The 25,680-nt window shown below is 39.8% G+C and overlaps 1 protein-coding gene and 1 pseudogene across 3 annotated transcripts in view; one reads left to right on the plus strand and one right to left on the minus strand.

Annotated features, from left to right (window-relative positions):
• The first annotated feature begins 4,349 nt into the window (after nucleotides 1-4,349).
• Nucleotides 4,350-25,680, plus strand: part of MEP1B (meprin A subunit beta) — a 30,266-nt gene continuing 8,935 nt past the window's right edge. For both annotated transcript variants that reach the window (XM_025365416.1, XM_025365417.1), the window contains exons 1-10: nucleotides 4,350-4,459; nucleotides 6,151-6,169; nucleotides 6,988-7,032; nucleotides 7,119-7,162; nucleotides 9,763-9,841; nucleotides 17,445-17,562; nucleotides 18,724-18,902; nucleotides 21,770-21,988; nucleotides 22,633-22,785; nucleotides 25,015-25,230. In XM_025365416.1, coding sequence (XP_025221201.1) covers nucleotides 4,397-4,459; nucleotides 6,151-6,169; nucleotides 6,988-7,032; nucleotides 7,119-7,162; nucleotides 9,763-9,841; nucleotides 17,445-17,562; nucleotides 18,724-18,902; nucleotides 21,770-21,988; nucleotides 22,633-22,785; nucleotides 25,015-25,230 — 1,135 coding nt within the window. In that variant the 5' untranslated portion in view covers nucleotides 4,350-4,396. The remainder of the gene's footprint in view (nucleotides 4,460-6,150; nucleotides 6,170-6,987; nucleotides 7,033-7,118; nucleotides 7,163-9,762; nucleotides 9,842-17,444; nucleotides 17,563-18,723; nucleotides 18,903-21,769; nucleotides 21,989-22,632; nucleotides 22,786-25,014; nucleotides 25,231-25,680) is intronic.
• Nucleotides 10,450-11,183, minus strand: LOC112611510 (annotated as a pseudogene). The gene has a single exon (XR_003116674.1). The product of XR_003116674.1 is annotated as a clustered mitochondria protein homolog pseudogene (transcript).

Below are 25,680 nucleotides of genomic sequence, written 5' to 3' on the forward strand. Positions count from 1 at the left end.
GGTTTCCTGTTGATGATATTACCTGGGGAGAAATGAACACCAGAGGTGGACCAATGACCAAAGGCAGAGACAGGTTTCTGGGATCAGATTCCTAATGCCATGAAGAAGCTTGGAAAGGCTTCCTACAGGCAGAATACAAGTGATGGAAGCTGGAGGTATGTTAGACCAGCCAAGTGTAGCTTCTGCAGTAGAGCTTCATTGACAACCTCAGAAAAGAACACACTGTAAAAGATATCTATTTATTGTTGGGAAAATACATTTTTTGGAAATTGGATTTCAGCCATGCCTCAATGACTTCCATGAGATTCCTAGTGAGGCTCTGCCCATGTCCTGTAATTAGGGTTCAAAACAGACTCCAACATCGTAAGAATGATCGCTTCCTGTTCTTCCTGCTTCCACTTTTCCCAACTTCAAATACGAACAGCCTTTATCAACACAGAGAATTCACTCAGGTGTTTCAGTTACAAATCTTAGCTCACAAGCTCCCAGAAACAACTGTGCTTAATAAATGTCTTTCTTTTTCTTTTTTCTTTTCTTTTCTTTTTCTTTTTTTTTTTTTTTTTTTTTTGAGACAGAGTTTCACTCTTTTTACCCAGTCTGGAATACAATGGCATGATCTCAGCTCACTGCAACCTCCGCTTCCTGGGTTCAAGCAATTCTCCTGTCTCAGCCTCCTGAGTAGCTGGGATTACAGGTGCCAACCACCACTCCCAGCTAATTTTTGTATTTTTAGTAGAGATGGGGTTTCATCATGTTGGCCAGGCTGGTCTTGAACTCCTGACCTCAGGTGATCTGCCCCACCTTGGCCTCCCAAAGTGCTGGGATTACAGACTTGAGCCATTGTAACCGGTCTGTCTTTATTTTTCTATAATCATACTCTTTTCTTTCGATTTTAAACTTTTTATTGATATATAATTGTTTATATTTTGGGGGTACATATGATGATCTGATACCTGTATACAATGTATAATCATCAAATTAGGGTGATTAGGGTATCCATCAACCCAAACATTTATCTTTTCTTTGTGTTGGGAACATTTCAAGTAATCTTTTCTTGCTATTTAAAAATATATAATAAATTGTTAGCTATAATTTACCTACTATACTATCAAATACTAAAATATTTCTTTTATCTAACTGTATTTTGTACCCCTTAACCAGCTTCTTTTTGTCTCCTCCTCCTCCCTTTCCTTCCCTTCCTAGCCTCTGGTAACTACCAATCTATTTTCTACCTCCATGAGATAAATATTTTTTTTAGCTCCCAGATACGAGTAAGAACATTTGATATTTGTCTTTCTGTGCCTGGATTATTTCACTTATAATGATCTCCACTTCCATTCATGTTGCTGAAAATGACAGATTTCTTTTTTATGACTGACTAATATTCCATTGTGTATATAGACCACATTTTCTTTATCCATTTGTATGTTGACAAATACTTAGGTCGATTCTATATCTTGGGTATTACAAATAGTGCTGCAATAAACACGGGAGTGCAGATATCTCTTCAATTTACTGATTTCCCTTCTTTTGGAAGGGAATATCCTCAGCAATGGGATTGCTGGATCATATGGGAGTTCTGTTTTTAGTTGTTTGAGGAACCTCTATACTGTTTGCCATAATAGCTCTACTGCTTTACATTTTCACAGTGTGTAAGTTTTCCTGTTTCTCCACTACCTTTCCAGAATTTGTTATCTTTTGTTCTTTTTGATAATAGCCATTCTAACTCAGGTAAGATGATATCTCATTGTGGTTTTGATTTGCATTTCCCTGATGATTAGTGGTGTTGAGCATTTCTTCATATAGCTATTGGCAATTTGTATGTCTTTTTTGAGAAATGTCTGTTCAGGTCTTTTGGCCATTTTAAAATCAGATGATTTGTGTTTTTGGTATTGAGTTGTTTTAGTACTTTATATATCCTAGTTACTAATCCCTTGTCAGAAGGATAGTTTGCAAACATTTTCTCCCATTCTGTGAGTTGTTTCCTCACTTTGTTGAGTGTTTCCTTTGCTGTGCAGAAGCTTTGTAGCTTGATGTAATCCCATTTGTCAGTTTTTGCTTTGGTTGCCTGTGTCTTTGAGGTCTTATCCCCCAAAAATCTTCCTACAATGTTTACCTTGAGTAGTTTTATAGTTTCATTTAAATCTTTGCTTGTTTGTTTGTTTGGAGACAGAGTCTCGCTCTGCCACCCAGGCTGGAATGCAGTGGTGCGATCTCGGCTCATTACAACCTCTCCCTCCTGGATTCAAACAATTCTCCAGCCTCAGCCTCCAGAGTAGCTGGTATTAAAGGTGTGTGCCACCACGCCTGGCTTAGTTTTGTATTTTTACTAGAGATAGGGTTTCACCATGTTGGCCAGGCTAGTCTCGAACTCCTGACCTTGTGATTCGCTCACCTAGACCTCCCAAAGTGCTGGGATTACAGGCGTGAGCCACCATGCCCGACCACATTTAAATCTTTAATCCATTTTGGGTTGATTTTTGTATATGATGGAAGACAGAGATCTAGTTTTATTCTTCCATATATGGATATCCAGTTTCTCAGCACCATTTATTAAAGAGACTGTCCTTTCCCCAATGTAAGTTCTTGGCATCTGGTTTCTCTGGCTTCTTTAGTCTGTTCCATTGGTCTGTTATAATAATTGATATTTTAGGCTCCCATTCACACAGGTGTCAAAAATTTAATTGCGACCAATTCAGGACTCACATTTTACCTTTAGGCTTGTGCCTAACCTTCATTAATAGTCCTAATACATTGGGAAGGTCCCTTATGATCCCTGATGTCATCTATCCTCACAGGCATCCTCTAAAATATCAGTCCCTCTGTCTGGTCCTTATTTGTGATTCTATGCAGTCTGCTATGGTGACATCCTTATTCCTATCCACATGGCCCTTCAGGCATGACAGCTTTTTCTGATACTTCTGTGCTTCCCTTGGCCTCAGGAGTTATTCTCCTCTTCCCAAGATGTGCCTTCTTCTGAGAGTCCCTTTGCTTCCTTGTAGCTCTAGCCAAGAAGCAGGCCCATTTGATTTTGGATCCTACAATATATCTGGGGGATCTCAGGGATCAAGTGAAGAACTGACTATAACTACAGTTTTCAATTTTCCCTTTTAATTCTCATCCTACCCTCATAGGGTGGGAAGGGCTGGCTTGTACTCAAGAGCAACCTCTCAAACTTCTTGTCTATGCTACATGTCTCTTGATAGTCTTCTTATTAGCACAAAATGGGGTGAAGGCTAAGCTGGAGAGGGGAAGGGGAAACTAGAAAAATATTATTACTATTATTATTATTATTATTATTATTATTATTATTATTATTTTCAGATGGCGTGTCATTCTATCACCCAGGTTGGAATGCAGTGGGGCGATCTCAGCTCACTGCAACCTCCGCCTCCCAGGTTCAAGTGATTCTCCTGCCTCAGCCTCCTGACTAGCTGGGATTACAGACATGTACCACCACACCTGGCTAATTTTTGTATTTTTAGTAGAGATGGGGTTTCACTGTGTTGGCTAGGTTGGTCTCGAACTCCTGACCTCAGGTGATCCACCCACCTTGACCTCCCAAAGTGCTGGGCTTACATGTGTGAGCCACCATGGCCAAAATGAGTATTTGAAAATATTATCCTGCATCATAAGTAACTTGAATAACTGCATCATAAGTAAGTTGAAGCCATGGGAACTGAGAGAGCAGGTTGTTTCTAAGGAGAAATTATCCCAAGAAAAGAAGCAAAAAGTGAGAAAGAATTAAGAGATGAATGGGAACATTATTTTATTAGAAAATCAGTGACCATTCCTACCTTTATGACCCATGTCCCACCAGTGTTTGCTTGATGGGAATTTTTAGGGATGAGGTACATTGCTGTCTTACTACTTTATATCTGAATAACGGGTGTGCCTGATTTCTAGCACATTAATGGATTTTATAACTCAATAAATTATAGGCAGCCAATAAATTTTTATTAAATGAGTGAATGATAAAAAGCAGTGGACGTAACTGGAACTATTAAAGCGGCATGGGGCTATATGAGCAGAAGGAGTTTCATAAGATCAAGATTAAAAATTCATTTGATATATATACTTTTTGTTCAAGTGGTGTTTACGAGTCTTGGGGACCAGTACATACATATTGGAGAATGTATTCATTAAGACATCTCAGCCAGGCACTAAACTATTGACACAGGGAAAAAAAAAAAAAAAAACCCAACGAAACAACTCTGCAGAGCGGGGTTAAAAATACTGGACTTTCATCCCTCGACTGGAGGTATTACTATAGCGTCAAGCTGACCTGCAATATGGATCACTGAGATCAAAGGCTATAAATTATAATGTTTGCCTTTTAAAAAGTAAATTCAACCCTGAATGTCATAGTTAGCTACTTTCAACTGGAAGCTACAACATGGATTTATGGAATCTGTCTTGGCTTCTGTTCTTGGATGCTCTTCTCATGATTTCTGGCTTGGTAAGTAAACAATATATAGAAAACAATTTAAAAATTTTGGGACAGTTGATATTGATTGTCAAAAAACAACTGTTTGTTAATTTTTTGTTCTTTATACATCTTGAAATGTTGATCTCAAATGAGTGTTTCTTCTTGGAGAGTAGAGGTGGGCAGGGTGTAGGAGGTGACAAATAGCCACACCAGAGTAGAGATGTTGACATAAAGTTATGTTTTCCTTTTAGTTTCATCATTGTGTAACAAGTTTTCTTTTGATGAGATTGTAAATGTGAATTTTGAAAATCATTCCATTTTTACTGGTGAATGAAATGCAGATTGCTCCACAGTTAACTTGAGACATAAATGAGTGTCACAGGCATCGTCAGTGCTTACAAAGTTTTGTAACACGGTATTTCTCTTCTGCTTCTTCATCAATTCAGACTAATCCTTCTACAATTTGGACTAATCTTTTCTATCAGGTAGTTTGTATCACAAACCAACTCAAGGTTTTAAATGAAGTTTCAAATGGCTGGTGGAAAACCTTCAGTTGTTATTTTAAAATAACAATTATTATATTGGGGTGATATTCAATAAATAGGAACTAGAGCATTGCAAACAAAAGATATTGATGAATACATATTAAACTGTAATTAGGAATAAATCCTTGATAATTTTATTCTGTAGGTGCCCTGGCATTCCTCTGGGAGTGTATGCCTGTGTGTGGTTATAGTGTGAAACATGCAAAGCACTTGTTAATGTCAAAAATGATGGTAACCTTCCATCCAGTTCATTCCCACATTTTATTAAACACTCCAAATGATTCTAATATTTAGATATGTAAGCTGTATTTGAAAAAAATTGTACTTTACACTTTTGTGACAATTTATTACAGCTCACAATGTGCTTTCTTTCACATTATATACTGTAACCCTCACAATACCCAGGCAAAGCAGGTACTGACCATATTTTATAGATAGTTTGAGTACTTGGAAGGTGAACTGAATTACCCTTAGTTAGAAGAACCAGTAACATAACCCAGACAGTCCTATGAGCTTTTTTATTTAATTACACTAAGACATTTCTCAGGTTTACTTAGTTTTTTTTTTTTTTTTTTTTCTTTGGACATGCAGTCTGAGTTTCATTGACCATTTGTGGAGAATCTATTTTCAGAAAAAAAATTAATCACAAAATGTCCCCTTTTTTTCCTTAAATATTTGTATTGTCTTTGAAGGCAGAATTATTCTGGGAGAAACATGAACGTAAAATAACTTGATAAATGAGTCATGAATAAAATTTCTTTTTAAAGAATTGTTATAAATTACAATATTATTTCAACATTGAGAATAAATTATTAGCTTTTTCAAACATTGCTCCATGAATGCTTCAGAAAATCATGTGTAAAGTGAGCACTTATTTGAGAGCTGGAGTCTTACGTTCTGCCTTTTTTCCCCCCATTTTTTGAAGTTGGTTTCTTGTTTCCTTCACCCTCAAATTGATTTAACAGGCAGTTTCATTTTCTATACGAAATGAGAAGACCCTTTGGTCAAAAAGTCATCTTAGACTTCAATTTAGCCATCCTAAATACATGTCAGGAAATAATCCATAATATTAATGACAAAACAAACAAACAACAAATGGTTAGATATAAACTGAATCCAAGAAGACCATTCATGGGCATTATAATAATATATTTTGTTTATGTGTTTATTTCCCAGTCAACTCCAGAAAACTTTGGTGAGTCTATTTTGAGTTTTGCTCTAGGCTATAGAGAACCTAGGACGTATTTAATGCTAAATATCATACATAATTACATATGCATAATTGATGCGTAATTGCATTGAACTTTGATCTAACACTGGATTCTTTTGATTTATGGAGCGACATTTTATTGTCCATGTTCCAAGGTTCATATGCCCGGCAGAGAAATAGATGGTGGTATAGGAAAGGCCAAGCACAGTGACTGACACATAGACATCCCATAAATGCTTGCCGTTATTGTTTTTTTGTGTCAAATCAGATGGACCTATTAATAACAGTCTACTCAGTATTCACTTGCATACTCAGAGATTTGGCCATATTATATACACCTTTGCAACTTAAAATAATAATTCAAGTTTAACTTAAGAATTTTGCTTGAAAGTTCCAAGGTATACTACTAGCAAGTGATATACATGTATGAGTAGACTGGGCTAGTTTGACCAAATTTAATCATTTGTTTCTTATTTAATCTAGTCTTCTAGTCTTTCAAATTAAGCTTAATAACATATGGAGTGACCAATTTCTTATTCCTGAAGTCATTTGACATTCAAGGAAAGTCGATAGGACAGAATACATACATAAAAGCTCTTTGGAGTCCAACCTGGCACATAGGAGATTCTTAATCAATCACTCAATCAATCAATTAATCAATGTATGTTGAGTCTGAATCTAGTAGTAACTTACTTGAGGCCAAAAGAAACTCACTTAGTTCTGATTATATAAATGATAAAGGTTTTCTCCTTTTATAAACATAACGTTCAATTTTGTTGTTGTTGTTGTTGTTTTAATCAAAGACGTAGATGGCGGAATGGACCAGGACATATTCGATATCAATGAAGGTTTGTGGATTTTTTTTTTTACATAATCTCTTAAGTATAGAGTTTGAATCCAATTTGCTAACATGAATTTTTATCTTTACTCTTAGGTTTGGGACTGGATCTTTTTGAGGGTGACATCAGACTTGATAGGGTGAGTTGAAACAGTGTAAGGAAGAATCTTCCATTAACCACTGCAAGCCAAGTTCAGAGTAACTAAGAAAGATTAGACAGCATGAATTTTGTTAAGCCCAACTATGTCTAAGGGTGTAGAATCATGGCGACACATTTATTCAATAAATATGTTATACTCAAAGAAATGCATATGATTGTGTCTTCATCTTTCATTACTCAGATTTCTATGTGGTTCAAGCCACCATAACTCATTACATATGTCTTAGTCTTATTGATTTGACTGATTTTCATCATTGGAGTAATATGACATTTTCATTTTAAAATAGGACCTCACAGATTCAATCTGGTGGAAGCAAAATTAAGCTGAATTTGTAAACATCTTCAATGAATCAGGCTTTTTACCACACACAAAAAATAGATTTTGTGACTTCTACCCTGGCCTTAGCTAAAAATTGCCAAGTTAAGACCCTCCTAAACCTAGTCATAAAGAGTGCTGATTCTCATCTAAGTCATCATGCCACACAGATAAACACAGGTACCTTGCATGTAGATTAGGGGGACTAAAAAGTTCATTATCATAAAAGCACTATTTTTTTCAGTGTTCTCTCACAGAATGGAAATAAGCACTAGTTTTCAAAAGAAAAGATATAGTTTATTGTCCACTAGATTGAAAAATATTAAGAAACTTACTACTTACTATCCCTTTTGGTGATGATAGAGAGAAACCAGTATGCTTGTTTAGGAATGTGTTTATAACATGTTATTATACTGGAGAGTATATAAGCTTGAAAAAAAGAAAGAAGATTTGATTTGATAAGAGCTATCATAATTTAAAATATGTACACCATATGACCTAGAAATTATCCAGCAGATCTTTTCGTGTAAAATTCTGCTCTTCCTTCCAACACAGTCCTGAGTCACTCCCTTACTTCCTATGTCATAAGCATCAACATCCCTTACAGTCCTCCCACCCTCAGGAAACAGAGCTGCAGTGTCCCAGGCTTAGTCCTGAGCCTACTCTTCTATCTGTACTCTCTCTTGATCTCACCTTGGTCCAGGGATTTCAATGTCATCTCCATGCCAATTAATCCAAAGGCATATCTCTGGTCCTTTCCTTTCCCTGAGCTCCAGACTGGTCTATCCAAGCGCTAATTTGCCAGCTCCACTTGAATGTCTACAAGACATCTCAGACCTAAGGTGTCCTCTGATCATGTGAACCCTGACCTTCCCCCTAAACTGTTCCTCCCCACTCTCCTCTCTTCATAAAGTCATCCTCACAACCTGACTCTACTCAACTGAACACAGAAAAACTTCAAGAGTCACCTTTGCTTCTCTTCTCTCCTTCACTCCCCATCCAGCCCATCAGCAAGTTCTGTCATTTCTAGCTCTAACACACACTGCAAGTTGTCTACTTTTCTCCAGCACTCTAATTCAGGCCCCATCATCTCTTGCCTGGCTTTTTCCATTAGCCTCCTAATTTATCTTTCTATTTCAGATATGGTTCCCCCATAATCTTTTCTACCCTGTTACTTGTCCTTATCTCTCACGCAAAGTCATTTTTCAAACAGGCAGTGACTTCATTTCACCTCCTGGCTTGAAACTCTTCCATAGTTACCTATGGGTTTAGAATCATCTCCGGATTTAGCCGTAGCCTTCTAAGCCTAGCATGACTTAGCTCCTGCTTCTCTCCTCCCCTCTCCCTTCCCCTCTCCACTCTTTTCCTCTCCTCTTATCTCATCCATGTGTTCTCTTCACTCATTAGGCTACTGGTCTCAACACATATTCAAAACATACCAGGCATATTCCCACCTCAGAAGCAGAATAACTAATGTTCCCTCTGCCTGAAACCACTTTCCCAGGACCCCTTTCAACGCTGGTTCTTCTTGCGATCCTATTTCCCCTTAAATGTCATCCCTTCAGAGAGGCCTGTCCTGATCACTCCATCTCATGTACTCCCTCATCCCTCTGCCCTTGTTCACATCTGTCTTTCTAATTTCCTCCCTATTGCGTTCATCATGCTTAAACATATATATTTTTTCATACTGTTTCTCTCCTCCACTAGATATAAGCTCCATGAAGCCAGGGACCTTTATTACCAAGGACTCTCTATTCTCTAGGACAATATTCCATTTGTTGACTGGGTAAATACATTAGTAAAATATTATTCATTTTCCATTACACAGTTTAAAATCCTTTAAACATTTTTGAAAACTTTGACCCAGCACATGTGTGACTTTTTCTGATATTGTGATATCCAGATCATCAAGGTCTTGCTATCACTGTTTTCTTGCCTATTTTTAATCTTTAAGTGTGGGAAACTAACCTATAAATCTACCAATATTTGTAGTTCAGTTTTCCAACAGTTATTTTTTGCATTATTCCTTCTTCAACTATATTAACAAAATTAATGATAGAAATTAGTAATTTCTTCCTAGAAACTTTGTTATATTATGATAAAAGTAGGGCTACACACACACACACACACACACACACACACACACACAGTTTGTGCGAACTGGGAGAGCTTTAAAATTCATTTATTTCTAGATTAACTACTGATTGTTTCCTAAGTGTTTGCCTTATTCATTTAACTAGCCCTTTTGCATTTATTTTTGACAGGCACAAATTAGAAATTCCATCATTGGAGAAAACTATAGATGGCCTCATACCATTCCATATGTTCTAGAAGATAGCTTGGGTTAGTATGTGCCTTGGAGTATTCACAACTAATGTATGTTTCTGATAAAATATGATTACAATGTTTCAAAGGGTGGGCTTATGTGGTCTTTAAGGTTTTGTTTGATTTGCTCCTTTGTGTGGCTATGTACATTTACTTTGAAAAAAATAAGCAAAATGAACAATGAACGTAACCTAAATGATTCTGTCTGAAATATTTAGTGTCTTGACCAATACAGCAATGCATTCAACCAACAGTTATGGAGAGCCTACTGTGTTATGCTAGGGACATAACGATTAGGGAGCCAGTCTTTTTTTTGTGGGGGAGGGCCTCTGCATCATATATTCATTGAACCAGTGCAAAAACATCTTTTGGGGAGCAGGCAGGCCAGGCCAGGGTCCCGGGAGGATACTGGGGGTGCGGTGGGGGTGAAACATGGAAGAAGAGGGCCTTGCTTCCTCTTCCCATGGCAGGTATGCCTCCTTCTCCTGGAGTCTGGATCCCTGGTGAATGGGGCCACTGACTGACTGTCCGTCTGCCTGTCCCTCTCTATCCCTGCAAATTTGGGGAAGAAGAGTCCTTGGCAGCCCGGGGCTGGGAGCCCAGGTCCTCTGGTGCCTCCACTGACTCGGGCTTCGTGGCCTTGGGCTCCTCGGCCTTATCCCTGTTTCTACTGGCCTCCTGGAGCTGGTGTCACTGCGTCACCTCGGCTTTCAGATTCTCCAAGTCTTTTTGACTGAGAGGAATGAAGAGGATGCCACTGATGCCTCTGAACTGCTCCAAGATGCTGGCCATGCCGGGGGCTGTGAAGTTGAGGGGCGGGATGTTGTTGCTGGAGCCATTGCGGTAGATCTCATTCATGGCGCTCCGCAGGACCACGGCTGGCTGGGTCAGGCATTTGGGGTACTCGGAGCTCTCCTTGATCTTCTCCTGGTCCTCGCCCAGCTGGGTATTACGGAGGGTGTGCAGCCCTTCCTTCTGGTGCTGCAGGGCCCACCGGAACTCAGCCATAGACCCAGGCGATGAGATGGTGGCCAAGGCCACCTTGAGGGCCTTGGGCCCGTGGTACTTGGTGCTGACGGCCAGCGCGTTGTCCAGGAAGCGTGGCGACAGGTCGTACTCCATCACCCTGTGCAGCACCCGCTCGATGCTGTCCAGCACGCCACCTCGGAGTGTCTTCCCCAAGCACCAGCAGCGTGAGGTAGCCGGCGCCCCACAGCAGGCTCAGGGCCGGAGACAGCTGCCTGCTGGTGAAGCAGTGCAGGGCCAGGTGCGTGTTTTCCTGGATGGTGTTGGGGTGCTCGATGCCCGTCACCCGCACGCTCATCAGCACTGCCTCCTGCTGGCTTCTCAGGGCCTCTGCGTACTCATGATGTAGTACCTCATGCGTACCCATGATGTAGTGGAGGCGGGCGAGGAGGCGCAGGCAGGCGCAGATCTCCACGTGCACCGCTCCCTACACTTTGCTAAACAGGTGCAGGGCCTGACTGATGGGCTCACAGGGAGCCAGTCTTTATTTTAAAGCAGTGGTTTCCCCTGTGACCAAGTATACATATGACAAAACGCATAAAATAAACAACTAAACAGAACTTGAAGAACTGGCATTGTTTTATCAACATTTTATTTTGCCAGGTCAGGAACTTCAACAACGTAACATGATAAAAGAGCTTTTATCATCCTCTTTTCATACAATAAATAATGTTATTAGTTTAGTATTAAAATGTTAAAAAGTCAGAAGAATCAAATTCAAAACTAAGGGCAGCTTTTCTATAGAAGAAACTTAAATGTGTTGGAAAACTCTAAACATGGTCTTCATTTTATCTATGGACTAGTGACAATGATGTCACTGACCAGCATTAGTGTAGAAATTGCTGTTTGGGAAAAGTTTGAGTAAAAACCCTGCTATAGTTTTTGAATTTTCTTTTTCTTTTTTTTTTCTTTTTGAGACAGAGTCTTGCTCTGGAATGCAGTGGCACGATCTCAGGCTTGAGTGCAGTGGCACGATCTCAGGCTGGAGTGCAGTGGCACGAGCTCAGGCTGGAGTGCAGTGGCATGATCTCGGCTCACTGTAACTTCTACCTCCCAGGTTTCAGCAATTCTCCTGCTTCAGCTTCCGGAGCAGCTGGGATTACAGGCATGTGCTAGCACACCTGGCTAATTTTTGTATTTTTAGTAGGGACGGGCTTTCGCCATGTCGGCCAGGCTGGTCTCGAATTCCTGGCCTCAAGTGATTTGCCTGCCTCAGCTTCCCAAAGTGCTGGGATTACAGGTATGAGCCACTGCACCCAGCCTGTTATAGTTTTTTAAATTTTCAACTTTTATTTTAGATTCGGGGGTAAGTGTGCAGGTTTGTTACACAGGTGTGTTGCATGATGCTGAGGTTAGGGGTCCAAATGAACCCATGACCCAGGAGTTGAGCATAGCACCCAATAGGTGGCTTCTCCAACCCTTTCTCCCTCCCTTTCCCCTCTTGTAGTCCCCAGTGTCTTTTGTTCTCATCTTTACATCCATGTGTATGTAATATTTAGCTCCCACTTATGGGAAAACATATGGTATTTGAAAACCCTGCTATTTTCCTTAAGGATCATGCATTTCAGTGGAGATTCACAAAAAAGTGAATTATGATAGAATGGAATAAACATGATTAGTGATATGTTCAAAGAGCTATGGGAGCACATTGGAGGGGCATTAAACTCAACCTGGATAGAAAAGCATATGCATTATAAGCAGAGGACACTATATAGCAGGACTGCCACAAAGGTTGTGTAACTTGTACACTATACAACGGACATGACCTCCTGGAGCTGGTGCCGCCATGCCACCTCGGCTTTCAGATTCTGCAAGACTTTTTGACTGAGAGGAATGAATGAAGAATGCCATTAATGATGCAGAGCTGCTTCAAGAGGTTGCTCTCAGGTGGCTGGGCTAGGAAACAAGTGGAGCTGATACCAGGTTTACGTTCTTTCTGTTCACCAGGAGGCATTTGTTTCTTTGTGTGAAAGTGCTGTTCATCCGTCTGGACAGCCAGCAACTGCACCCCCTGCTCAGATGTAGTGCCTCTTTCTAATCTGCACACAGGCACCATGTGGGCTAGTGTGGCCTCTGATAACAAGGGAAGGGTGCTTTAGCCAGATGCACCACGATCTGCTAAAGCTTGAAGAAGGGAGAAAACCCTGAGCTGGAATTTGGATTGAGAGTGGGGAGATAGGAAGTTGAGCAGGTAGGCAGAACCCAGGTGGGAAAGGACTTGGGTCTTTACCGTGTTAAAGAACTTGTGTATACTAATAACATGGAGCCACCAAAAGTATTATTGTGGCAGTGAGACTGTTAAAATTGCAGTTTAAAATAATCACTTGGGTTGAAGTATAGAAGATGTGTCGTTAGTGGGGTAAAAAGAAGGTAGGGAGACCAGTTAGAAGATCAGTGAGGAAATTCAGAGAAAGAATTAAGAGATTCCTAACCAAGACTTTCTCAATGGGGATAGACAAGAGTGGATAAATCTAAAAGCTATTTGGGAGGCATTTGTTAGACTTAGTGATTGACTGTAAGAGGTCAAAAAGAAGGTGGATGTAGGTAATGAGATTCTAGTGCTCAGGATTCAGTCCTGGGTAGCTGAGTGGATGGTAATGTCTTTAACAAGAATGGAGAATTTAACCTTGAGGAGCATGAGACAGAGAAGTGTGGTGGAAATTAGCTTTTGGCATGCAGAATTTGAAATGTATCAGAGTCACTGTGGTGGAGATACTAAATAAAGTGTTGGTATATGACCTGGTCATTCAAGATCGAGAAATATTTGGGAGTTATTAGGATATAAGAGATGGTTGAAGCTGTGAGTATGGATGAGCATTTCACACAGTGCCTTGCACAGAACAGGTGCTCCATAGATAACTGGATTTTATTGATTTATCCTGGAAGGTTGTGTTGAATAAGTAAGAAGATGGTCGAGAATGAAACTCAGTGCCATGTTTTGGAACTGGTATAGAAGGAAGATCTGGTGGAAGTTATTGAGAAGGGGGAATTGGCCAGAAACATAGATGAAAAACTAACAGTAGGGTAGGGAAAGCCAGGGCAGGAGTAGTTAGCAGGGTTGGAAGCCATAAAGAGCAAAGGGAGCATGAGGAGAGAAAGAGGTTCATTGACTTTTGGAATCAGGAACCTGAAAGATTTTGAATATATATGTTTTTTAGTTTAGTCTTTTGATTAAAAAATTTTTAAGTTCTTTTATTTTAATTCTCCTTCCTTTCTTCCCTCCCTCCCTCCTTCCTTCCTCCCTCCCTCCCTACCTTCCTTCCTTCCTTCCTTCCCTCCCTCCCTCCCTCCTTCCTCTCTGTCTCTCTCTCTGTCTTTTTTGAGATGAGTTCTTACTCCATCACCCAGGCTTCAACCTCTGCCTCTCAGGCGTAAGTGATCCTTCCACCTCAGCCTTCCAAGTATCTGGGACCACAGACGTATGCCACCATGCCTGGCTAATTTTTTGTATTTTTGGTAGAGATGGGGTTTCACCTGTTGTCCAGGCTGATCTTGAATTCCTGAACTCAAGCAACCCACCCGCCTCGGCCTCCCAAAGTGTTGGGATTACAGGTGTGAGCCACCACGTCCAGCTATATTTCTTTTTTCTTTTTTTTTTTTTTTAAATTATTCTCCTAAGTATGTTCCATGAAAGATTAGGGAGCTTTAATTTTATATATCTCTTAGGCTATATATTTTTTGCCATGTATTTAACCAAAGCCATCTAACATTATAAGCTTTAGTTATTTTTTAAACAACATTATAAACAACATAATGAATGCCTTGAGGACAAGAGCTATTTTTCATCTTGCAAATTGGAGGATTACCATAGTCTCTGGCATCTTATATGTAATAATATTTTTGAAATAAATTGATAAGCATATGTATATATATATATAAATGAAAAATGTTAGGTAAAAATTCAGCCTAGATCCTACCATCCAAGCTGTGCACATTTTTACGTAGTTATAACTATGACGTCTTAAATTTTTTGTTCTAATTTTTTCATTTAATGTTATTGCATTTTTTCATATTGTATAGTCTTTATAATAGAATCAAACTTCAAATTGTTATAGACTAATTTTTTAAATTATGTGATTTTGATTATTTCTTATTTAGAAAATACCTTTGTTTAATATTGTAGAATTCAACTTATTTTCTATGTTCAAATTAAGAAAAGTATCCTTATGTTTCAGAAATGTATACCATCTTCAAATGACTCAGACTAAGAAAATTACTAAGCAAGGCCACTCTTATAGGTAGCAAAAGTAAACACCTATGAAAGGTTGATTTCTGGAAGACCCTATTACTCAGATGCTAGTAGGTCAACCTGTGAAATTCTACCAGTAGGACTGTAGTCTTTGAGCTTGAACTTCAGATGTTACCTGGCTGGTAGATGCAACTTCCCTGAAAGGAGTAACACTCAAAGCAGCGATTTATACTTTCCAGGGCCTAAGTTATAATTCCTTGCCTTAGCACCAAGGGAGAAAAGGCAGTGGGGGAGGCTGAGGGTAAAGAGTTGGGGATAGAAATGAAGGGGAAGGTGCTAGAAACCTGAAGGGGCTACTAAGGGGAAACAATCCTGAACAGCTGCTTACTGAACTCCTAGGACTGCCAGCAACTTGCCTTATTTTCCGAAGCCTGGGGATTTCTATGATATGGTTCCAAGTGGAGCTTTCTATATCTATAAAGCAAGGTTAACTATGGCCCTTGGTAAATAAAGGCATATGGAAAATAAAGATCTTATCTTGGTAAAGGGCCTCAGTGTTTATAAAGCTTTCACATGTTACTTTATTAATTCAAGGAACTGTCCTCATTAAGTTTTGATAAATGGCCTAAACTAGTATGCTCTTTTAAGTTCTGTTTAAAACAGTGATATGGTGGTCAGTATTATCATACCTTATTTGAAGGAAATATTACATTTGAAATAATGACCCAAACATGATACTTATAGGACAGAACATTTTGAATGTTACAGCCATCCGTAGATACACACACACACACACACACACACACACACACACACACACACACACACTATGCATACTATTTCAGGGTGTTCATAGACCTTCCCATCTGAATGTCCTCAGATTAAAAGCCCGGCTGTGAGGCTTTAAATACATATTATAGCTTCTCAGATTAAGTATGTGGTGACAATTTATTTTGATTGCCTGTGATCCAATGTCCAATGGATCCAATTTGTAATCCTCTATTCATTAAAATGATAAAAACAATACTCAATGATGAAAAAAGATTTTGATGACATAATACTTAGTGAAAAAATAGTTGGTAAAATGCTATGTAGGTGACTTTATTTTTTATAGAAATATTAACATATGTATGTTATATGTGTATTCAAAGGCAAAATGTATGGTAAGGGTGATTGATTATACCTGGATGATAGGATTTTAAATTTCTTTTTATTAATATCAACATTTTAACTTATTTATAATGATGGTGTATTACTTATGTGGTATTGTAAAAGTCTGAACGTAGTGCCTTTTACAACTTATGGATTTTAGGGTCTTCCCTATGTGAATCCTGTTCTTGATCTTCTTAGACCTGCCTCAACAGAGGCATACCAAGTAATCTTCCTTGAACGTCTATGCAATGGTTACTCAAGAAGGGAGAAAGGAAATGAACATTTGACAAATGCTAATTTTACTTGGAACTTCACGTTTACTTTCTCTTATTATCCTCACAATATCCTGCAAAGTTGATTTTATTTCCTCACTTAACTGATAATAACACCAAAGCTCCAAAGGTTGATTGAATTAGCAAAAGTTTTATGTCAAAAGTAAGTGGTGAGGATAGAGAAGAACTTAGGTGTGTCTGGCTCCAAAGTCCAAGCACTTCCCCTCTGCCATACTGTCTCCTACCTCCTGGCAGGCTCCCATTTTTCATTTCACTAGGACCTGGCCATATGATGCCTCTCCATGTGCATCTGATACAGCCCCTTCCTCCTGGTCACTCACAAGTTTCTTTTCCTGCATATTGTTTCTTCTATGCCTCTGCCTTCTTTGAGCTCCATATCCATATCACTCTTATATCCAAAGCATTGGCTCTTACCCCTATTTTGGGCCACGAACTCACTTGCAGACCTCATGAAAGCTCTCCCTAGAAAATGCACTTTGCGTATGTAGATGTGCATGCACACACACACACACACACACACATGCATGCTTTGCATACTATTTCAGGCTGTTCATAGACTCTCCCATCTCAAGATCCTCAGATTAAAAGCCCAGCTGTGCGGCTTTAAATACATATTATGTCTTCTCAGATGAAGTATGTGATGGTGATTATCTATTTTGATTGCCTGTGATCCAATGGATATGTTCTCTGAGGTAAAGAAATGCATTTTTATTGTTTAGTAATGCACCATTAGTGAGTGCTAGAGAAATATGAGGCCAAATAAGGGATCTGAAGAATAAGCAGATACTGTATATGATATTCAATGGGTACTGAATTCTAATTTTTGTAAAAATAAAAGACTCAACGTTCATGAAGAGACTAACTCATGATAAGCAATACATTACAATGGCCTGCTTCCATGGTAGATTTTTCAATGGTGATTGTTTTAATAAGTATATTTTTGTTTGTTTTCTTCCTTCAGAAATGAATGCTAAGGGAGTTATCCTCAATGCATTTGAACGTTATCGCCTAAAAACCTGTATTGACTTTAAGCCTTGGGCTGGAGAAACAAACTATATATCAGTGATCAAGGGCAGTGGGTAAGTTGAAGACTTAGTCTTCCAAGGCATCTAAGGAGAACTCTAGTGCCTGGACGTTACATTACAGCAATCGTCCTAGGCTCTGATCTTTAGGAAGGGGTGGGGACGTTCTTGCTAGTTGCTGGAGAGTAAAAAACAACTGGATCTAGTTTTCGTAGACATAGAAATTATATTCCCATACACGTAACCACCTTTAGACAAAGTGGATGGGATTGCATGCCATCAGACCCACAACCTTGTGAATTTCAGGCCGTTTGTAATTTACATACTCTTTATCCCTTTCAAGTAAAAAAATGTGTATTTATGCGTGTCCATGTCTGTATTTAAGCTTATTTTAACCCAACCACTCTTATTTCTTGAGTTAAGAAGGCGACAGTATTATTTGTCTTGAGCTCAGCAATTCTGAGTGATTGCTGTCCCTGTAAAGTCCTTGTTTAATGGGCACAGGCATACCAAGGAGGATCTCAAAGACTTTGAAATTCACAGGAAAAACCAGGTCTGGACCACCTTGGGGATGATTTGCTCCTATGTAATATCTGGCGTTAGGGCAAGTTCTTTAAAGATCACCTGGTCTACAAGGTTTTTTAATATTATACAATACCTGGTATATTAGGCTGTTCTTGCATTGCTGTACAGAAATACCAGAGACTCGGTAATTTATACAGAAAAGAGGTTTAACTGGCTCACAGTTCTGCAGGCTTTATAGGAAGCATGGTGCTGACATCTGCTCAGCTTCTGGGGAGGCCTCTGCAAACTTACAATCATGGTGGAAGGTGAAAGTGGAGCAGGCACGTCACATGGCAAAAGCAGGAGCCAGAGAAAGAGTGGGGAGGGGGAGGTGCTACACACTTTTAAATGACCAGATCTCATGAAAATTCACTATTGCAAAGACAGCACCAAGCCATGAGGGGTTTGTCCCATGACTCAAATACCTCCCATGAGGTCCCACTTCCAGCATTGGGAATTACATTTCAACATGAGATGTGAGTGGGGACAATTGTCCAAACTATATCACCTGGGTTATAAGAGAAATGCACAGTGTTCAGATGTAACAGCAAAGGATTTAGGTGGGTAATGAGGTGGACTAGGCAGTGGAGATTCTGCCCTGAGACCTCAGATTGTAACATCCTCTTCCCCCTTTCTTGTAAACTCTCCTATAAGCTGCTGGTCTTCAGTGGGAAATAGGCGGGCTGGGAAGCAAGAACTTTCCATCGGGGCAAACTGTGACCGAATAGCAACGGTTCAACACGAATTCCTCCACGCTCTGGGATTCTGGCATGAGCAGTCGCGTTCTGACCGGGATGACTATGTCAGGATAATGTGGGACAGAATTCTGTCAGGTACATTTCTCTTATTTTCCTATGTTTTTAGTCAAGGACTGAATTTCTAAGCATGTGTCCTCTCTTGTCATCTGTGGCAACTGTTAATAATTTTAAAACTTTGATGTTTTGATGTCTTAATTCGTTCAGCTCAAACTCATTCTGAGTTATTGGAACACTGGTATTCCAGAACCCATATGAGCTAGATATGCTCTTAGAAACTGGGTTTGTGGTTTTAAAGCACATTCAGTCCCACAATATGTTCCTGAGTATTACGTGGAATGGAGTCTGTGCCCAAATTAGTTTAGCAAATCCCCAAGTCTTAGTCCATCTTGCGCTGCTATAACAAAACACCACAGACTGGGTAATTTATAAAGAACTGAAATTTATTCCTCATTGTTCTGGTAGCTGGAAAGTCCAAAATCAAGGGGTGGGCATTTGATGAGGGCCTTCTTGCTGTGTCGCATACCATGGCAGAGGGCAGAAGGGCAAGGGAGAGTCAGAAAAAAACAGGGCCAAATCTGTCCTTTTACAAGGAATCCACCCCTGCAGTAGCAAACCTACTCCTGCAGCAATGGGATTAATCCATTTATAGGACAGAGCCCTCATGCCCTAATTACCTCTCATTAGGCCTCACCTCCCAACACTGTTGCAGTGGGGATTAGGTTTCCAATACATGCTTTGGGGGGGGGACATATTCAAGCTATAGCACCTAGGTTAAAAGAAATTAGACTTATTTATCCCGCTATACTGCTCTGAGTCTTTATTAGGTTGACAGGAAATGTAAATCTCTAAGAAAAGTGATTTACAAAATGATTTGATCATGGTCTTTTTTTCTTTTTGCAGAGTAGCTTGTAGAGTATTTGGATTTATTGTTTCATGGAACAATTTTCAGTAATAGTTGAGTAGCATGAACTGTTTGTGATTCTGTGTTCAAAGTCACAAAGTCTTAATAACCATGTCTGACTAGAGCTCATGTTTTCCACATTCCACAGTGACACTCAGCTTCCTCAGCTGTCCTGCCTGTGCGGGGTGAGACAGAGGAAAGGGCATTGCTATTATGTCTGAGGCACTGTGAGGAGTGCCCTACACAAGGCCCCCTGACACCACACTTCTTGAAATCACAGATCTTGCTCTTCATCCCCCGCCTCTGTTTATCTCAAATGGGGTCAGGCATAGCAGCAAACTAAAAGATTTCTAGAGAAACAGCAGTGTTTAGCTTTAATCCACAGCCATACTCTTTAGGATTCCCAAAGTCTTATTTTTGATCAAAACTTCTGCCCACATTTGATAACACATCTTTATGTTTTGGAGATTAGAACCACCTCAACGTGTCCACAGAATCATTCCATTTCAAGTTGGAATCAGTTGCCCATTGGTATAATACTAAACGGCCTGATGTCTTCTCTAAATAGATTCATTTTTGTTTTTTTATTATTATTTTAAACTGACAAATCATAATTGTATATACTTACGGGGTACAGTGATATTTTGACATGTGTACACAATGTGGAATGACTAAAACAAGCCATCACCTCACTTATCATTTCTGTGGTGAGACATTTGAGATTTATTCTCTTAGCAATTTTGAAATATACACTACATTATTATTAACTATAGTCATCGTGCTTTACTTATTTATTTTGAGACAGAATCTTGCTCTGTTGCCCAGGCTGGAGTACAGTGGTATGATCTTGGCTCACTGCAACTTCCGCCTCCTGGGTTCAAGTGATTCTCCTGCCTCAGCCTCCCGAGTAGCTGGGATTACAGGCGCCCGCCACCACGGCTGGCTACTTTTTGTATTTTTAGTAGAGATGGGGTTTCAACAGGTTGGCCAGGCTGGTTCATCATGCTTTAAATACATCTACACGTATTCCAGTAACCATGAATTATGGTTAGTCAATAACCGCATGTCAACGCTTTCTAATGACTCCTTTGTAGGATAACTAAAAAGTTATCATTCCCAGGTTTCATCTCACCATCCCTTCAAAGTCTTACTTCCATCTCATCTACCGTGAATGTCCTCAGCCTGCCATCACTGCTGGCCAATGCCCTGAGTAGTTCAACAATACTTTTTATTGTTGTTGTTTGAGACAGGGTCTTACTCTATCACCCAGGCTGGAGTGCAGTAGCGTGATCACAGGTCACTGCAGCCTCGACTTCCGAGGCTCAGGCAATCCTCCCACCTCAGCCTCCTGAGTAGCTGGGACTACAAGCATGCACCACCATGCCTGGCTAATTTTTAAAATATTTATTTTATTTTATTTGAGATGGAGTCTCATTCTGTCACCTAGGCTGGAGTGCAGTGGTGCAATCTCGGCTCACTGCAACCTCCGCCTCCCGGGTTCAAGCAATTCTCCTGCCTCTGCCTCCCAAGTAACTGGGATTACAGGCACGCACCAACACGCCAGGCTAATTTTTGTATTTTCAGTAGAGACGGCGTTTCACCATGTTGGTCAGGCTAGTCTCGAACTCCTGACCTCGTGATCAGCCTGCCTTGGCCTCCTAAAGTGTTGGGATTACAGGCGTGAGCCACCATGCCTGGGCTTAAAATATTTATTAGAGATGAGGTCTCGCTTTGTTGCCCAGGCTGGTTAGCAACACTTTTTAGAATCCTCCTTTCCACGAGCAGTTTTACAGCCTTAGACTAAATGCCAGTGTCCTAACTATGGGCTGCAATAGAACCTTAGATATGTTCAGTGTCACTGCTGGTATTACAGTTCTAAGTTTGAATGTTATATTGTAAGATGGGAATAATGAAACTGTTGTTAGTTATAGCAAAAATTGTTTGAGTTTATTATATTCTCCATTTCTAAGGGAGCAGTATTTGGAGTAAGATAAGCTGAATTTTGTGAACATCAAGTAAAGATTTTTTATTTATCCTTTAGGCAGAGAGCACAATTTTAACACCTATAGTGACAGCGTATCAGATTCCCTGAACGTTCCCTATGATTACACTTCAGTAATGCACTACAGTAAAACTGCATTCCAAAACGGAACAGAGCCGACAATTGTCACAAGAATCTCAGACTTCGAGGATGTGATCGGCCAACGAATGGATTTCAGTGACTCTGATCTCCTAAAGTTGAATCGACTGTATAACTGCTGTATGTGACAGGTTCTTTGAAATGACTTGTATTTCCCTCTGTTATGTAGGAAAAAATGATGGTCTGTGCCATTTCGTCGAGCACCGGTGGGGTTTCTGAGATTATGGAGACTTGATATTCAGGAAGTAAACAGAATAGTACTCAGATCTCAATCTACACCTTGGAAGCAGCATTTTTCTTTTCACCACATCTGGTGTTGAGATCTAAAAACAAATTGGGTCCTGTAGGAATATGCCTCAGGCAGGTTTTTAAAGCTGTTACTAATTCAAACATGGGTAAGACTGATACTCACACTTCCTTTTAGCTAGAATGGTATGTCTAGTTGTAATATGAATGGGATCAAATAAACTGGATTGTGGCTTAATGATTCAAATAACTAGGGGAGTGTAGACTCAGATTTCTACAAATTAGATAATTTTTTAAAAAAAGATGGGGCAGGGAGCTTATTCAGATGTGCAGAATTCATTACCTTCTTTGTAGGGGTTCTGCAAATAAAGAGGGATCTTTGAGCCACCATCACCCAGAATCAGTCAGGTGTTCCCTGTAATACCAACCTGGCATTTCTAATACTGTGATAAGTTCAGTTTTTGTTACTTAGATTATCATGTTGTATGAGTGTCAATAATTGTTTTTTGCTTTTGTAGCCTCTTCCTTGAGTTTTATGGACTCGTGCAGTTTTGAATTGGAAAATGTGTGTGGCATGATCCAAAGTTCAGGAGATAATGCTGACTGGCAACGGGTTTCACAGGTTCCCAGGGGGCCAGAGAATGATCACTCCAACATGGGCCAGTGCCAAGGTAACAGGAGTGAGATACTCCTAGATTGTATACTCAGTGGCTACAGCCACGTTCTTCTCTATGAAAGACTGGGATTTTATCTCTAATTTCTATCAGAATAATTAATGATTATTCATTAGGTGACTACTGAGAAGTAGGTCTTGCACCTGATAAAGACATTGTTAATTGCTTTTCCTTCTGTGTTTATTTTTCTTTCTACAAGTCAGAGCTGGGCTCTGTGATGCCTCTACCAGTGCGTTCCCATAGGAGAGCATACCAGAGTGGGCCTCCTGCAAGGCCTTTTATCTCAGGGGCAGTACTATTGTTTTCTAGAAGTTTGCAGAATACAAGAGACTCTTCCCAATGGACAGCACTAGGCTGTGAACTATTGTTTCAGAACTGTAGCTGGATGTGATTATATGCTCCTGTTACAAAAATATCTAAAAAGCACCATTTATTTAATTTTCTTCAGATGCATATCCTTTTCCATTTTCATTTTGTTTTGCCTTAAGTAGCTATTTGGCTACAAGGACCACATTTTTACTTATTTGCTTATTCTGGCAACAAATATGTAAAACTAGACTTCAGAACTTAGGGCCAGTGCTTAATAATAATAGCTCAGATGATCTAGGCAGGAATTGGAGGCCTTCAATGGCAAAAAGGTGCTTTTCCTTTTATTTTTCTTTTTAAATGCATATTTGGATAGCGGATAGTGGTCCTCCTCAGACCAGAGGAAAGTAGATAGGGAGGGAGGGAAGAAATGAAGAAGAATCCAGACCAGGCAGCTCTCACTTTTTTCTGTTTTTGAAAGCTAATTTCTGTAGTAAGGGAAAGGTTCCCTAACGTTGTGTCTTTCAGAAATTGCCTGCTCCTAGAACCATATTTAAATGCCCAACACAATTCCCTGCATATAGTGGAAACTAAGCAAATACTTGAAATAAGGTAAAGAAAATTGGGCCGGGTGCAGTGGCTCATGCCTGTAATCTCAGGCCTTTGGGAGGCCAAGGTGGGTGGATCACCTGAGGTTGGGAGTTTGAGACCAGCTGGGCCAACATGGTAAGACCCTATCTCTACTAAATATGCAAAAATTAGCTGGGTGTGGTGGCGCATGCCTGTAGTCCCAGCTAGTTGCAGGACTGAGGCAGGAGAATCACTTGAACCCGGGAGGCAGAGGTTGTAGTGAGCTGAGATAGTACCATTGCATTCTAGCCTGGACAACGGAGTAAGACATTGCCTCACAAAAAAAAAAAAAAAAAAAAAAAAAAGGAAACAAAATATATATACATTCAAACCAGAATCACTAGCTCTGCCTTCTTTAGAGATGGCTTGGAAGATTAAGTATTGCACATAATGAAAGCAGAGAACTGGGAGGTGCCTCTGAAATTATCAGGTTCAGTTATTCTCTATTTTTTCATTACAAATATCATTTAAAAAATATTAAAATGTGAATCTCCCCAGATGGTTGCTGTAGTTACAGTATCTTCTGAGAGTTGAATTTCTTTCTTTCTTTTCTTTTTTTCTTCCTTCTTTTTTGGTGACAGTTTGAAGCCAAAGAAGTTAGAAAGTGTTTTTTAAAAAAAGGGGGCAGCCAAGGCCCTGGTTTCCTGGCTGGGCTCTCGCTCCTGTCCGCATTGTGTGTTCACCTCTCCAGAAAGACCTAGAAGTTGACGCTGAATTAGCCTTGGGAGACACAGATGCTACAACTCTCTACCCACGCAAGTTTCAAACCCTCCTTTTGACTTAATTTCCATTTTCCTTTTTCATATTCTTAGAGGGGAACAACCCTCTGTAGCATCTTTTTCCAGTGGTAGCTCTTCCCACTTGGAGCTGGACCAGGGTTGCGGACACTTGAAAGGTGTCCTGTGTAGACTCTACCTTTTAGCCCTGCTGTTTGGTCTTGACCTGCAGCCTTACAGTGGATTTTTTAAAAATTAGCATTTGATACTTAAACTTGCTGTATCTTTATAGCTCATAACAAACGAAGATAAGCAAGGATTAGTGCCCACGGAAAACTACTATTGTAAGTAAACGTCTTATAAATAATAGAGAAGTTTGAGTTTTATACTGTTATGTCAATCTGCTAGCTTTTGCAAGTGCCAGATATGTAGCTTAGGCTTCTGTCGTTTCTCCCTGGCGATTTACATATGGATGTTACTTACGCCTTGTGTAAAGAATCTAGCACCACTATTAACAAACACACATTTCCATACCCAGTATCTGTTTTCTCTCAATTCTGCTTTTCTTTAACAGGTTCTGGTTTCTTCATGCATTTTGATAGCAGCTCTGTAAATGTGGGGGCCACAGCAGTGCTGGAAAGTAGAACGCTGTACCCTAAAAGAGGATTTCAGTGCTTGCAATTTTACTTATATAACAGTGGCAGTGAAAGTGATCAACTGAACATCTACATCAGGGAGTATTCTACAGACAATGTGGATGGCAATTTAACCCTTGTGGAAGAAATAAAAGGTACAATGTCAACATTCTTATTGTTTGGATTCAAAGTGAGGCAATCTTAGGTCTTTTCTTTAGTTAATGCAACAATTTACAATAGGGCAGGGGCTACTGAGTCACTACCCTTCAACTAAGAACTAGATTCTTCTTGTTTTAAGTGGTGGCAAGGAAGCTAGAATGAAGACTCTTTCTGAGTGCTCTGTTATGTGACACTCACTTAAGAAACTGTAGATCAGTCTCTGGCAGTATGGAGGTCAGTTCTTGGTGAATAATAAAAATACAAAGCCGGGTGCAGTGGCTCACAGCTGTAATTCCAGCACTTTGGGAGGCCAAGGCAGTCAGATCACCTGAGGTCATGAGTTCGAGACCAGACTGGTCAATATATAGTGAAACCTTGTCTCTACTGAAAAAATACATAAATTAGCTGGGAGTGGTGGCACACGCCTGTAGTCCCAGCTACTTGGG

The sequence above is a fragment of the Theropithecus gelada genome, chromosome 18, assembly GCF_003255815.1.
Source record: "Theropithecus gelada isolate Dixy chromosome 18, Tgel_1.0, whole genome shotgun sequence".
Taxonomy (NCBI): Eukaryota; Metazoa; Chordata; class Mammalia; order Primates; family Cercopithecidae; genus Theropithecus; species Theropithecus gelada.